The following is a 15209-nucleotide window of genomic DNA, read 5'->3' on the forward strand; positions in this document are numbered from 1 at the left end:
CCACAGTCATCAGTTCTTTCCTGCTGTATCACACTTCTAGCCATGAGTTGGATTTAATTTGGATTGACCATAAATGCAGCAGTCTGGCTGGCAGTCAGGAGTTGTGACCTGCTAAGCTAACACTAGAAACCAGTGTCCATTTACTTTTGGAGTGCTAGAGTGTATAAAATCAGGTGAGTTATTATTACAGTTTAATGTTTGTTTGATTAGGATTTTAACGTCATGTTTTACACTTTGGTTACATTAATGACAGGAACGGTAGTTACTCATGACAAGGTTCATCAGTTCACAAGGTTATATCAAACACAGTCATGGACAATTTTGTATCTCCAATTCACCTCACTTGCATGTCTTTGGACTGTGGGAGGAAACCTACGCAGACACGAGGAGAACATGCAAACTCCACACAGAAGGGATCCAGACCGCTTCTTGCTGTGAGGTGACAGTGCTCCCACTTAGCCACTGTGCCGCCATTACAGTTTAATGAGCTTAAAATAGGGTCGTGTGGCTGGCATATGAACTTCTTACCAGTTGCTAACCAGTGCAGATATTTACAAACACAGAGATGAGTACCAACCCATTAAACTTATGCTGATAACTATAATCAGATTCAAATAATTTGTAGTGGAATTCATAGTTTTAGGTACAATTTCTCATACGTCATTCATTCATCTTATCCGCTTTTCCAATTAGGGTCGCGGGGGGTGCTGGAGCCTATCGCAGCTTTTCAATGGGCACAAGGCACACAATAACACCCTGGACCCCAGTCCATTGCAGGGCAGACACACACACAATTTCTTATACTTACTTAATCTAATAACTCAAGAATTTACTAAAAAATAACTTTATGATTTTATGTGGCTAAATTATAAATGGTGCTCTATTGACCATAGGTTCTACAGGGCTGTTTGATATCTGCTATTTAAGAACACATACACCGTGAATACAAAGCCATTTGTAATTGTTCCTACTGTATAATAATTAATATTTTCTTGCATGGCATTAGAATATTATGTGGTGGAGAAAAAAAACAAATTAAAAACAGCAAAAATAGACTAAAACAAAGACTGTCCACTTTTTAGTGCCTTTGTTACTTACTAACTTATTTTACATGAATTGTTGCCAATGTTGTTTGCATGTAGTTTTTAATTCATATAATTTTAATACAGTCACTGCAACAAGTCTAATAGGTAGGTGTTGCTTTGGGATTGCACATAGGTAGTACCTCATTAACATTCTGCAGTTGTATTTTAAAGTACAAGTAGTTATTTAGAGCCGCTCAGGTGGCGCAGTGGTAAAACACACGCTTATCACCGAGCTGGGATCTCGAATACATCGTATCGAATCAGCTCTGCCTGGCTGGGCTGAGCGGCCACATGAACAACGATTGGCCTGTTGTTTAGATAGGGGTGGGATATTAAAAGCCGGACAGGGACTCTCTAATAACTAATGCAATTACGACCTCTGCTGGTTGATTGATGGCGCCTGCACAGAGACGGGAAAAGAGTGCTGTCAGGGTGCGTCTCTTCATACACAGTGCTGATCCACATTGCACTCGTCAACGTTTAGGTCGCATGTCGGAGGGGGCGTGGGTTAGCTTCGTTCTCCTCAGTCAGAGCCGGGATCAGCATTGTTGGAGAGGAAGCATGACTCAATCGGGCAATTGGACGTGCATAAACAGGGCAGTTGTAACCTAGCGGTTAAGGTAGTGGACTAGTAAGCAGAAGGTCGCTGGTTCAAACCTCACCGCTGCCAGGTTGCCACTGTTGGGCCCTTGGCTAAATGCCAAAGATGTAAATGTAAACAAAGTATACATATAAAGTAGTTGTTTAATAAATGTTATTTATGGTACAAAATGACATTAGTATTAAACTCTAAATACATACACATGTACAGGGGTTGGACAAAATAACTGAAACACCTGGTTTTAGACCACAATAATTTATTAGTATGGTGTAGGGCCTCCTTTTGCGGCCAATACAGCGTCAATTCGTCTTGGAAATGACATATACAAGTCCTGCACAGTGGTCAGAGGGATTTTAAGCCATTCTTCTTGCAGGATAGTGGCCAGGTCACTACGTGATGCTGGTGGAGGAAAACGTTTCCTAACTCGCTTCTCCAAAACACCCCAAAGTGGCTCAATAATATTTAGATCTGGTGACTGTGCAGGCCATGGGAGATATTCAACTTCACTTTCATGTTCATCAAACCAATCTTTCACCAGTCTTGCTGTGTGTATTGGTGCATTGTCATCCTGATACACGGCACCGCCATTGGATGCACATGGTCCTCCAGAATGGTTCGGTAGTCCTTGGCAGTGACGCGCCCATCTAGCACAAGTATTGGGCCAAGGGAATGCCATGATATGGCAGCCCAAACCATCACTGATCCACCCCCATGCTTCACTCTGGGCATGCAACAGTCTGGGTGGTACGCTTCTTTGGGGCTTCTCCACACCGTAACTCTCCCGGATGTGGGGAAAACAGTAAAGGTGGACTCATCAGAGAACAATACATGTTTCACATTGTCCACAGCCCAAGATTTGCGCTCCTTGCACCATTGAAACCGACGTTTGGCATTGGCACGAGTGACCAAAGGTTTGGCTATAGCAGCCCGGCCGTGTATATTGACCCTGTGGAGCTCCCGACGGACAGTTCTGGTGGAAACAGGAGAGTTGAGGTGCACATTTAATTCTGCCGTGATTTGGGCAGCCGTGGTTTTATGTTTTTTGGATACAATCCGGGGTTAGCACCCGAACATCCCTTTCAGACAGCTTCCTCTTGCGTCCACAGTTAATCCTGTTGGATGTGGTTTGTCCTTCTTGGTGGTATGCTGACATTACCCTGGATACCGTGGCTCTTGATACATCACAAAGACTTGCTGTCTTGGTCACAGATGCGCAAGCAAGACGTGCACCAACAATTTGTCCTCTTTTGAACTCTGGTATGTCACCCATAATGTTGTGTGCATTGCAATATTTTGAGCAAAACTGTGCTCTTACCCTGCTAATTGAACCTTCACACTCTGCTCTTACTGGTGCAATGTGCAATTAATGAAGATTGGCCACCAGACTGGTCCAATTTAGCCATGAAACCTCCCACACTAAAATGACAGGTGTTTCAGTTATTTTGTCCAACCCCTGTATGTGTACTGTATATTGTATAATATTGGTACGGCTAATGAGCAAAGCATCATGGGATTATAAAGAGATGAGAGAGTAGATGGGCTCCTGCTAATTCATTCATAGAGCAATGAAGGGACAATAAAAGGGCAATGGGGGCAGACAGTGTGTTTGTCATGTGAGTTATTTATATAGTAACACATTGATGGAAAGCAGAAGAATGAGATACAAAGATCTAGCTGACAAACAACAATGGCCCATAATGTGTTTGTGGGAGGGTTGGGCAGGGGGTATTTTATGGGATCCAGATTGAAATACATGAGAAATTTCACAAATTGAGGATTTTGTCAGCATAAAGAAAAATCTTAATAAAATATATACAAGAATATGTGACCAATAAATGAAAACCTGTGAAAAACCTGTATAATTGTGAAAACCTGAGCTTCTCAGCCTGAATCGTTTTATAGATTCGATCTGTGCCTGGGTGTGTACGTGTGTATCCATGTGTGTGTGAGTAGGATCGTGTTTTCTGATAGGATGAAAGCTGATTCAACATCCGCTTGTTTCTAGCTGTTGATAGATTCTCAGCTGTTTTCTGGGCCTGCATCACAGCTCAATATTTCTCACCTTGCCATAATTTTCCCAAACAGCTGTGATAAGTTCAGCAAACATTAGAAACTACTGAAGCACAATGTGTCACATAGAAACACAGCCAGGCAACGCTATATGAAATGTCCTGTTGTCATAACAGCTTTTCTGGATTTTCCTCATTAATCATTAAGAGCAATGCAGCCGTTTTATAGAACATAATCATTACCGGCTTTATGCTAGCTGGTAGTTTAGAGGATTTCTTTTTGCCATATTAATCTTAAATTAAAACAATTTTTTTCATTTTTTGAATACCACTGGTATTACTGTTAAAAACTAAAAACATACTAAGGTAACAACAAAACTACAATTTGCCTTAAAATAAACAATAAAAAATTTGAATGTTCTGATTAAAATATGTAACTGTGTGGACCACACAAAATTATGGAATGCCTTAAAAAATGTACACCAAAAAATTTAGCATAATAGTAAAGACTCTCAACTCTAATCAACAACTCTGACTTGATACATGGATGGCACAACACTTATTGCAGAAAATCAAAAGGACCTGAAGGCCCTTTTAAGGAAAGTAAAAAAAAAATAATTAAAAAAAAAACATGCTAGCACATCTCAAACTAGTGAATTTGAATCTCAGCTCTGCTACCGGCAGGCCGGACATCTATACAGACAATCATTGGCTAGTCCGCAGCTCGGATTGCTGCAATTGCAACCTCTGCTGGCTTATCAATGGCTCCTAAACAAAGTTGTGGGATAATGAATATTGGTATGAAACTTTTTGTACGCAATACTGAGCCCCATATAAACCCACCTTGTGCAGTTTAAAAGAAGCAGTACATGTCAAATGGGAAATGTTTCAGTTATGGCCCTCCTCAGTCAGGAGTGGAGGTCAGCAGCAGTAGAGAGAAAGCGAAATGCAATTGAGTGATTGGAACTACATTGGGAGAAGCATTGAGGGGAAAATGCAAAAAAAGATGCGACTATTTTGATAGGCAAAAAGAAAGACTGTTTATCATTATTGCACAGATAGACCCACTTGGATCAATTCCTAACAGCAAAGTATCCAGCAGCTTAGAGATACACAGCCTGGCATTCAAAAAAGGAAAAATGAAGAAGCTTCTTCAGCTGCAATTATTTGTCTCTACAAACAAAGATTAGAATTGTCCAGGCTATGGCATTTTCTGTGGTTCTTTAAAAATAAATGGTTGTGACCCTAATAGAAGACCAAATCCCCATTGGCTTCCTTCAGTCACTAGAGTATTATAGGGTAGAGGCTAGGCAAAGGGAACCAAAAAACATAACTGGTACACTATCAGCTAAAGAAGCTGGAAGCATGTATGTTTTCACAAAAGTTTGCCCGCACATTTTGAAATCTGCCCAAAATTAGATTTACACGTGTCTTTATACCAAATAATTTACGTCCTACGTAATTAGAAGTTCAAGATTTTCTTTCAGAAATCTTTCCTTTTTATTGTCTGTTTGAATTACCTGCTGGTGTGGTTGTACTAGGCTTGGCTGCTTGGCAATTGATGTGCCAGTTCATGTGCCAGTTATTTGGATGTATTTTGGGTCTGGGTATTGATTGTTTTGTTTTAGGGAATCTAAAAATCTTAGAACTCTAAGTATTTTAACAACAATCAATTTACTTAGATGTGTGTATATAATAGATCTGACTGAGATATAGATGTGAAGGCTTATTGCCCGTCAGGTGCCAAAGATTCTTAAGACTGTGACCTGAAATTCAGCTTTAGCCTTTCTATGACCTACCGAGTCCTCCCTTCAGTGTCCTGTACATGACCGAGGAGGTTTTGGGAAACTCCACATTTCAACGGAGTACAAATAACTAATTTAGGAAACAATACAGCTGTGGATTAAAAGGGCAAAGGAGAAGGAGTGAGATGGATTGGTGTCTCTGGGTGTTCGTAGACCATATGGTTTGTTTTCATAAGCCCAGAGTAAGAACCAAATTGGGCATGTTTACTGCACCACAGGTACCAGAATATCTGGTATATAATGAACTTTTTATGTTCATGTATTTATTACTTTCTTAATGTACCATTATCATTTACTGCTTTGCCAAGATCGGGATCAAAATGGGTTCAACACTATTCATAATCTTGTAGTGCTGGGTAGGCTTACACTCAGGACAGTGTACCAGTCCATGGCAGAGGATCACACAATTACTCCTGTACACTTAGCTGTAATGCAGAATAGGTCATTTTGACCAAAGTGCATTTTTGCTATAAAAATAAAACATTTTTCATATTATTTAATTACAGTATAAAGTGTCTACTGTGGAAACATTTTGCTGTAGACTTAATTTAATATATGCATAATTTAATGAACTAAATTTCTCTGTTTTGCTGGCAGAGGACGCTAGAACACTCATAAGGTATTTTATTAGCTTGGTGACATCTGCTGGTATAGCAGTGAAATTGGATGTCTTATTACAAATGTACTTGCCTGCTCACTCCATAAGGGAAAAAAAACACAAAGCAGCAGTACAAGTAACATCTACAATCCGAAAATTTAGAATTTATTTCTGTAGTTACATACTGCAAATAAAACAGCTAAATTGTAGATTGTTAAAATTGTTGTTTGTGGTTTTTTTTGGAATATGTTCAGTTTCCAAACGTAGACATAACATGCTTTTTTTGCAGACAACTTTATATGCATGCTGTTATAATAACTAAACCTAACAGCAAATAGGAGCAGTTGTAGCCTAGTGGTTAAGGTACTGGTCCAGTAATCAGAAGGTTGCCGGTTCAAACCTCACCACTTCCAGGTTGCCACTGTTGGGTCCTTGAGCAAGGCCCTTAATCCTCAATTGCTCAGACTGTATACTGTAACTGTAGTGTAAGTCGCTTTGGATAAAGGCATCTGCTAAATGCCAAAAATGTAAATGCAAATAATGTGACTAATATTCTTTTATACATGAAAACAACCTTAAATGACTATCTGCAAAGCATATACAAATCCCATTTCCAGAAAGGTTGGGAAAAATGCAGAGAAATGCATTCAAAGAATATTATATTTGTTCGATGGACAAAAGTACATATAATTACCCAAATAATATAAATATATGGCTGGATGGATGAATTCACCATCTCACCATTCATTAAATGCATTTAATCTTTTAGTAAAACAGGTAAAGTTTACAATGTTTGGTATCCAGCAGTGAAAAAATAAAAACTGTTACTCAAACTTTAGTTCAACTGACAAAAATAACATTTAATTAACCAATGAAAAACTATAAATGTATTACTTGATTGGGTGGAATGGTGGCTCAGTGGGTAGCACTGTCGCCTCACAGCAAGAAGGTCCTGTGTTCGATCCCCAAGTGGGCGGTCCGGGTCCTTTGTGTTTGGAGTTTTGGGTGTGTCTGCATGGGTTTCCCCCAGGACCTCCGGTTTCCTCCCACAGTCCAAAAACATGCAGTCAGGTGAATTGGGAGATACAAAATTGTACATGACTGTATTTGACATTAAACTTGTGTACTGATGAGTCTCGTGTAATAAGTAACTACCGTTTCTGTCATGAATGTAACCAAAGTGTGTAAAACATGATGTTAAAATCCTAATAAATAAATACTACTTGATTAATTAAATGGAAGGTGGAATAGTAAACTGAGGAAATCTTTGGTAATCTGAATATTATGGTATCCAGGGGTGAATAAGCACCTTCAGCATCAAAATGTTGAAACATTTTAAAATGCTATATTATGGTGCTGGCCTTTTAAATAGCTCTACCACTAAACATGAACACAAACCATCTTCCCTGAGGGTGCTTGACACCCAATCTCACCACCTTCTGCAAATCAAGACAAGAAAAATAAAGAGAAAAGGAGTCATAAAGAACAGAGAGGAAAAAAAGACAAGGAAGGTCTTGAAGTAAGAGAAAAAGAAAGGCAGGCTATTTTTCGTGTAAGCTAAGATGAAAGGTGGTTAGATGGGGGCAGGCTGTCACGGCTGTGCAGGCGGTAGAGACGGAGCTAAATGGAGAAAAAGCTGAGCACTGTGTCTGGCCACTTAACCAACATTGGGCTTGGAGCAAGAACTTTTCTCATCTCACCACCATAGTTCCTGCATTCTGCATTCCAGACTAAAAATGCTGCACTTGACAGAACTGACCACAGCCTGCTGCTGCACTTAGTGTGAGTTATAGATACATTTAATTAAATGTTGAGATGCTTATAGCACAAGTAAACTTTACAATTCTAGTATGTTGTTGTACATCCACTATTGCATATCATACAAATGAATGGTTAAGAATGTATTTAATAGATCTTGTTTGTTTATTAGGATTTTAATGTCATGTTTTACACTTTGGTTACATTCATGACAGAAACAGTAGCTGCTCACTACACAAGGTTCATCAGTTCACAAGGTTATATCGAACACAGTTAGATCTGTTCCGTTTTGTTTAATTTATCACTGAACACTTTTAGAAGTACCACAAAAATTCTTGCTAACCTCTGACTTCTTACTTTATGTAATCCTTTTTCTCCAGTGACTTGATCTCATTCTCCATAATGCATTTCCTCTTGTACACTATTTAGCCTGATATGATCTATGAACTCTCCACTGTGTGCATGTGTGTTGGGGGTTCTCTGGCATCTCATGGCTATGTGAAGTGGTCAGTGGTCAGAAGAACTGGCAGAAGCGAATCAGACTTCCTCAGTGTGCAAACAGAGCAGTCAGAAACAGGGAGGGACAGAGACAATTTGAGACAGAAAGACCAAGAATTTTTGTAAATGTGTTCACTAAAGAGAGTGTTGTCTCTCTGTCGCAGGGACGCTGGCGGTATGGACCCCACCATGGAGTATGTCAAGGTAAGATTATTATTTTTACTCTGCATTTGTGTATGTCATATGCTATTTCTGTTAAATGGTCATTGTCCTTGAGTTTCACTGTAAAACGCTGGGTCAAAAATTCTAATTTAAGATGATTTCTAAGCTTGTTTGTTTGATATATTTGGGGTCTGAACTTTGGGATGTAAGTGTGTTTACATTTATGACTGATAATAAATGTAAGAAATAAGACTTTGGCAATAAATGAACATGGAAAGCAACCTGATAATTAAAACTGTGGGTCTGAGGTTGTGACCCAAACCACATATTACATACAAACATACATACAATCACATTATTTTACTACAGTTTTATGTTTCAGACCAGTTTTAGCTTCACTCTTGTACATTAGTGCAGTGCACATTGGTGGTAGTGTTGTTAAAAAAAAAAACACAACCGCCAAACACAGGAGAGCTTCTGCTGAAACAGGAAACACTAGAGGCAAAGCTTACATGAGTGACATCAGATTATCTCTGTTTGTAATCACATCCATCTAAGAATTCAGAACACATCCTATATAATTACTGTATGAGAAAATTTATATCCCGATCTACAAGCAATGTAAAAAAAAATGTGTGTGTTATGCCTTATAAATGCCAGCATTTATTCCCTAATTGTCTAGAAAGATTACGAGACTTAAAACTGTCATATATAAAGATTACTTCTACAACCAACCACATACAAATGACATGTTAGTGACGATTCCACCATGTCTTTTTGTTTTCATATTGCTCTTAACCTAAAATAATGTTGGAAAGTACTTTAGGCACTTTCTATCCAGATTAAATACATACACTACATGCAAAAAATTATGTGGACCCCCCCCCCCTTGATTCGAATTCCTGTGTGTTAGCCACACACATTGATAACGGGTGTATAAAATACATTTTATGAAAATAAAATAAGATCCATAAAGGCATCGTTTGAACAAGCTTGGTGAGCATACAACTAAAGCCCTGCCTTCAACCCAACTTGACATGTTAGCTGGAACATTGTCAGCCAGGCCGTTAACCAATATTCGTGCGCTCACAAGTGACCTTGCAAATGTTTATTTTTTTTGACTGAACAGGCACAATTTCCCAAAATCTTAAGGGAAGTCTTCATAAAAGAGTGGAGGCTGTTAAACCAACACCATATCATTGCCCATGGTTTTAGAAAAGGACATTCAACAAACTACTGGTCAGGTGTCCACATACTTTTGGGAATACTGTGTACTTGTTAAAGTACAATTTCAGGGTGTGCTACATAAACATTAGAAATATTTGTTTACATGATTGCATTTGAAGAATGCAAGGCCCCAGGACACATGGCTACTGATAGAAGAGATGTAAGCCCATTAATGCAGCCAGCCCAGATGTTTTATTATTGATAGATACTGTCGACTCAAAATGATGTGTTATATGTAAATTTAATTCTTTGAGTCCCACTACCTAAATTGTCAGGAATACTGAATATTACCTGTCCCCCAACTTGAACAAATCATGTTATTTAAAAACAAATGCGAGCTGCGGACTGCACCCAAGTTGAATAGAAATAAACCTCGTACCACCCAAGAATTAAGACCCTGGAGAACTGATCGCACACATCATATGCTTATAGTTTCTGACTACATAGGCAATATGCAAACATTTTTATTCATTCTTAAAAACACAGCCAAAAAAACCATAGTATGATCATAGTATGATCTTCTCAAGCCCATATGAAGGTCCTGTATCACTTACAGTAACCTTGTTCTAAAGATACAGCTAGATTGTGTGCATTATCCAAATCAGGTTTTCCAGCATGCACTCCTGCTTCTGCCGTCTGACTGAAGGCTGTCAGTTCACTCACCACACATTCAGCTCTGTCAGCCAGCTGAGATGCCATCCTTTTTACACAAACACACTCCAAGATCTGATCATCTGAGGACTCGCAGGTCTTTGTGAAGAACAAACCCCTAGCAAGCTGACCTCAGGCATACTGTACAAACACACAGTGTTAGTCAAAGACTGCATGTCGTTCAGCAGTGCTCATCACAATACTTAAGCCGTTGAAGATCACAGTGAGTCAGTAGGATGACTCAGTGGTGTGGAATCTGATTCTTCATGGCATCATTTTACACAGTGTGGTAATATGACATTTGATAGGACGTAATGGCTTGAATATCTTGAAATGCATCAGCGGGAAGATTAAAGTCATACCGTGTCATCCATCAACTGTGAAGCAAGAGATGTATTAATAATTCAAATAAAACAACTATGGGTTGAGGGTTTTAACAAAATTATTTTCACACACTGCCTAAAAATAAGTCAACACAGTCATTTTACACAATCATGCAAACTATAAAACTCATTTCAAAAATGTTATTCCTAATTACAAAGAAAAAACTAATCTTACACTGTAAAGTAGATTAGCTGGCATACAGAGACTGACTGAGTGGTAAGACAAGACAACAGACATATCAGGTTTAAAACAGCTGTATATTCAGACAAAAAAGGTACACAATTGGTAACAACCACTTGTTGATAAAGCCTGCACATGACTGGCACCAAATGAACAATAACAATGTTCTCCTCGCCGTCTGCTAACCAATCGCTCTGCCACGCAATTTGAAGTTCCGCCACAATTTTGAATTTTGCACTTATTCAAATATTTTTCATTCATTGTACATGCCCAATTGCATCTTTGAAAGTTCATTAGTTGAAGGTTCGCATCTAGAGGACTTACTGTTGTACGAGTTGTACACACTGAAGTGTTGGAACAAGTTACTGACTACCCTGCTGCATCTTTACATAAGATTTAGCTAGTTCTGAATCAGAATTTTACCCCAGTTTTATTTATTTACTCTGCATCTCTGATAAACTCTACATTTACTACAAATTCTTATTAATGACATTTAAACCCCAAATGATTTTGTTCTGGCAGGTACTACAGATCTCCTGATGCAGTATAGCCCATTTTAGCTCTTTGCTTAGCCAAAGCAGCCAGTCTTTTTATATCAGTACTTACTCCAAACTCAGCTAGTAGAAGATTGTTTTTAATACTGGCCCTTACTTCTAAAAGGCTTTGCAGATATTACAAAATTTACTTAGTAATTCTGATATACAGGGGTTGGACAAAATAACTGAAACACCTGTCATTTTAGTGTGGGAGGTTTCATGGCTAAATTGGACCAGTCTGGTGGCCAATCTTCATTAATTGCACATTGCACCAGTAAGAGCAGAGTGTGAAGGTTCAATTAGCAGGGTAAGAGCACAGTTTTGCTCAAAATATTGCAATGCACACAACATTATGGGTGACATACCAGAGTTCAAAAGAGGACAAATTGTTGGTGCACGTCTTGCTGGCGCATCTGTGACCAAGACAGCAAGTCTTTGTGATGTATCAAGAGCCACGGTATCCAGGGTAATGTCAGCATACCACCAAGAAGGACAAACCACATCCAACAGGATTAACTGTGGACGCAAGAGGAAGCTGTCTGAAAGGGATGTTCGGGTGCTAACCCGGATTGTATCCAAAAAACATAAAACCACGGCTGCCCAAATCACGGCAGAATTAAATGTGCACCTCAACTCTCCTGTTTCCACCAGAACTGTCCGTCGGGAGCTCCACAGGGTCAATATACACGGCCGGGCTGCTATAGCCAAACCTTTGGTCACTCGTGCCAATGCCAAACGTCGGTTTCAATGGTGCAAGGAGCGCAAATCTTGGGCTGTGGACAATGTGAAACATGTATTGTTCTCTGATGAGTCCACCTTTACTGTTTTCCCCACATCCGGGAGAGTTACGGTGTGGAGAAGCCCCAAAGAAGCGTACCACCCAGACTGTTGCATGCCCAGAGTGAAGCATGGGGGTGGATCAGTGATGGTTTGGGCTGCCATATCATGGCATTCCCTTGGCCCAATACTTGTGCTAGATGGGCGCGTCACTGCCAAGGACTACCGAACCATTCTGGAGGACCATGTGCATCCAATGGCGGTGCCGTGTATCAGGATGACAATGCACCAATACACACAGCAAGACTGGTGAAAGATTGGTTTGATGAACATGAAAGTGAAGTTGAACATCTCCCATGGCCTGCACAGTCACCAGATCTAAATATTATTGAGCCACTTTGGGGTGTTTTGGAGAAGCGAGTCAGGAAACGTTTTCCTCCACCAGCATCACGTAGTGACCTGGCCACTATCCTGCAAGAAGAATGGCTTAAAATCCCTCTGACCACTGTGCAGGACTTGTATATGTCATTTCCAAGACGAATTGACGCTGTATTGGCCGCAAAAGGAGGCCCTACACCATACTAATAAATTATTGTGGTCTAAAACCAGGTGTTTCAGTTATTTTGTCCAACCCCTGTATTTATAGTTTTAGTTATTTTTGTCACTTTTAACATGCATTTTAATATTTACATTAATTTTTATTGAACTACACTGGAAGAGCATAACCATAGAGCATAACTGACCCTGCTGTCTGGATTAGTGGGCTGGTATTTCTCTATCTCAGATTAAATAAGTGCCCTGCTTCAAGTGTGTTAATCTAATGAGGCATGCATTTAAGAAACATTGCTTGACTGACTTAATGCCGTCGTGACTGGGAAGATCACGTGATCTGTTTGCGAGTTAAAATTGAAAAGAAATAAATTGCTAGGGTAACAAAATAAGGGGGCTATTCACAGTATCAAAAATATGTGACAACCACTTAGGCAGAACAACGTACTTCCTCTACTATTATGTACCTTTAACTAAAAATGTATTAGAAATAGCCTGGAGGGTACCACTCCAGTGACAAATATACTAATGTTGGGTTTCAAGGTACAAAGGCATGTATGCATGCAGGATAAAACTTAAATATACTGTAGGTTCTCTGTGAGAATTCAGTTTGTTCTTCCTGTTGCTTTTCAAACCCCCTTTTCACACCGTTCAAGAAAAGGTGGTCTAGATTTTCCTGTACATCCTTACTCATACCAAGCATACAACACATATCTTTATATGTATTTCACTTTTTCTTAGTACCTTAAGCATCACAGTTATACTAGTGACAGGGTTTGGGTCAAGTGTTGCCTAGTGGGCCCTGATAATGAACTGGGAAATGCTTTGTTGTCCAGACTTTGGTTAGTTAGGGGACTCACTCTCTCACATCTCACTGTGGGGTAAAGGACAAAATTAAAGCCTTAAAACTGAGCACCAAAAATCTAGGTCTAGTACTTAAACCACAGCTGAGAAGTGTTAACACAATCCAAGTCTAGCCAAGAGAATTTTCTCTTTATACGAGGTCATATGAGTGAAAAGTGGTGCTACGCCCACTTTTATATTCAGTCTTGGCCGCATTAATCAGTGTGCCAGCGCTAGTATTGCGTGTGAATCAGAGATCACTTTATCCTGATGTGAAATTGATAGTATCATCAAAGACAATCACAAAGAAGAATAGGGAGTGTGGAAGATGGCTGCAGAATAAAACCTTGACTAAAAATATCAGTGTTTTATTGGGTGGGGAGACCAATGCTTGCCCAGAGGGTAGGGATGTTTTAGATAAAGAGCCAGCAAAGGAAATTACAGCGGCTTAATTACACTCCTCATAGATGAGACCAGATACAGCGTTATTGCACCAGTCAGGAGGGAGTGTAAAATTCAAGCTGGTTTTGAGTAACAGAGGCTTTTAAAGACAAGCCAAACCAAAAACTCACCATTTTTTACTAAGTTAGCCAGTATTTCTAATTAGAATGTGTATAATTACTATTTATTGACACTCGAAAAACAATTATTTGACTGACATTCTTTAAAGTAGATGGATGGTTTTCTGAATTCATAGCCTTTCATTTTAATTTACATTTTCAGCACTTAGCAGATGCTTTTTTTATCCAAAGAGACTTACAGCAGTTGGGCAGTTGTAGCCTAGTGATTAAGGTACTAGTAATTGGACAAGGTCGCTGGTTCAAGCCCCACCACGGCCCTTAAGCAAGGCCCTTAACCCTTAATTACTTAGACTGTATACTGTCACACTACTGTAAGTCGCTTCGGATAAAAGCGTCTGCTAAATGCCGAAAATGTACTGAGAACATGCATGTTAATAATGTTTACATGCTGGTGCTGCTGGGTGATTTGTCATTGTTATAGCAGGACACTGCCATTGTGATGACAGCAGGTACAAAGGAAGCCAGAAGAACTAATGAAATTAATAACCAAAAACGAGCTAGTAACTTAGCCAATCCCTGACCTTAATGTGTTGAAGTAAACCTCTTGGTAGAGTATTTGACAGGCCTTTTTTTCTAAGACACAGTAGGCACAGTAAGCTGCTAAGGCTCATGAAAGAGCTTAAGAGGAACAATGTGGCTGTGTTCTACACTGCTCTAAATCTTGTGAAAGAGCCCTTCAGTCGGTCAGGGCTCTTTACCCCACACAATTACCGTCGTCTTTCAGACAGCCTGCCCAACACAGCCTGCCCAGCAGGTTCAGCACAGATCCCAGGTCAGTTATAAACACCTCCAGCATAGGATATCATGCTATACTACCAAAAAGCACAGCTGACCCTGCATCAGATTTAGGAGTAAAATGATCCCTACAAAACAAGCACATTTATCAGGCTTTAATTCCTCTTTCCCAGCATAAGCAGTGACTCATATTTATAATAGTGTAATCGAGGTCAAACTGTACAAGTCAG

At 39.5% G+C, this 15209-nt stretch overlaps 1 protein-coding gene and 1 long non-coding RNA gene across 8 annotated transcripts in view; one reads left to right on the plus strand and one right to left on the minus strand.

Moving 5' to 3' along the window:
* bcar3 (BCAR3 adaptor protein, NSP family member) overlaps positions 1–15209 on the plus strand; it is a 120482-nt gene that overhangs the window by 62956 nt on the left and 42317 nt on the right. For all 5 annotated transcript variants that reach the window (XM_062999027.1, XM_062999029.1, XM_062999028.1 and 2 more), the window contains one exon: positions 8519–8558. In XM_062999027.1, the coding sequence (XP_062855097.1) occupies positions 8519–8558 (40 nt within the window). The remainder of the gene's footprint in view (positions 1–8518; positions 8559–15209) is intronic.
* Positions 1–15209, minus strand: part of LOC134318210 (uncharacterized) — a 64053-nt gene that overhangs the window by 36362 nt on the left and 12482 nt on the right. The window lies entirely within an intron of this gene.

This window comes from Trichomycterus rosablanca, chromosome 7, assembly GCF_030014385.1.
Source record: "Trichomycterus rosablanca isolate fTriRos1 chromosome 7, fTriRos1.hap1, whole genome shotgun sequence".
Classification (NCBI taxonomy): Eukaryota; Metazoa; Chordata; class Actinopteri; order Siluriformes; family Trichomycteridae; genus Trichomycterus; species Trichomycterus rosablanca.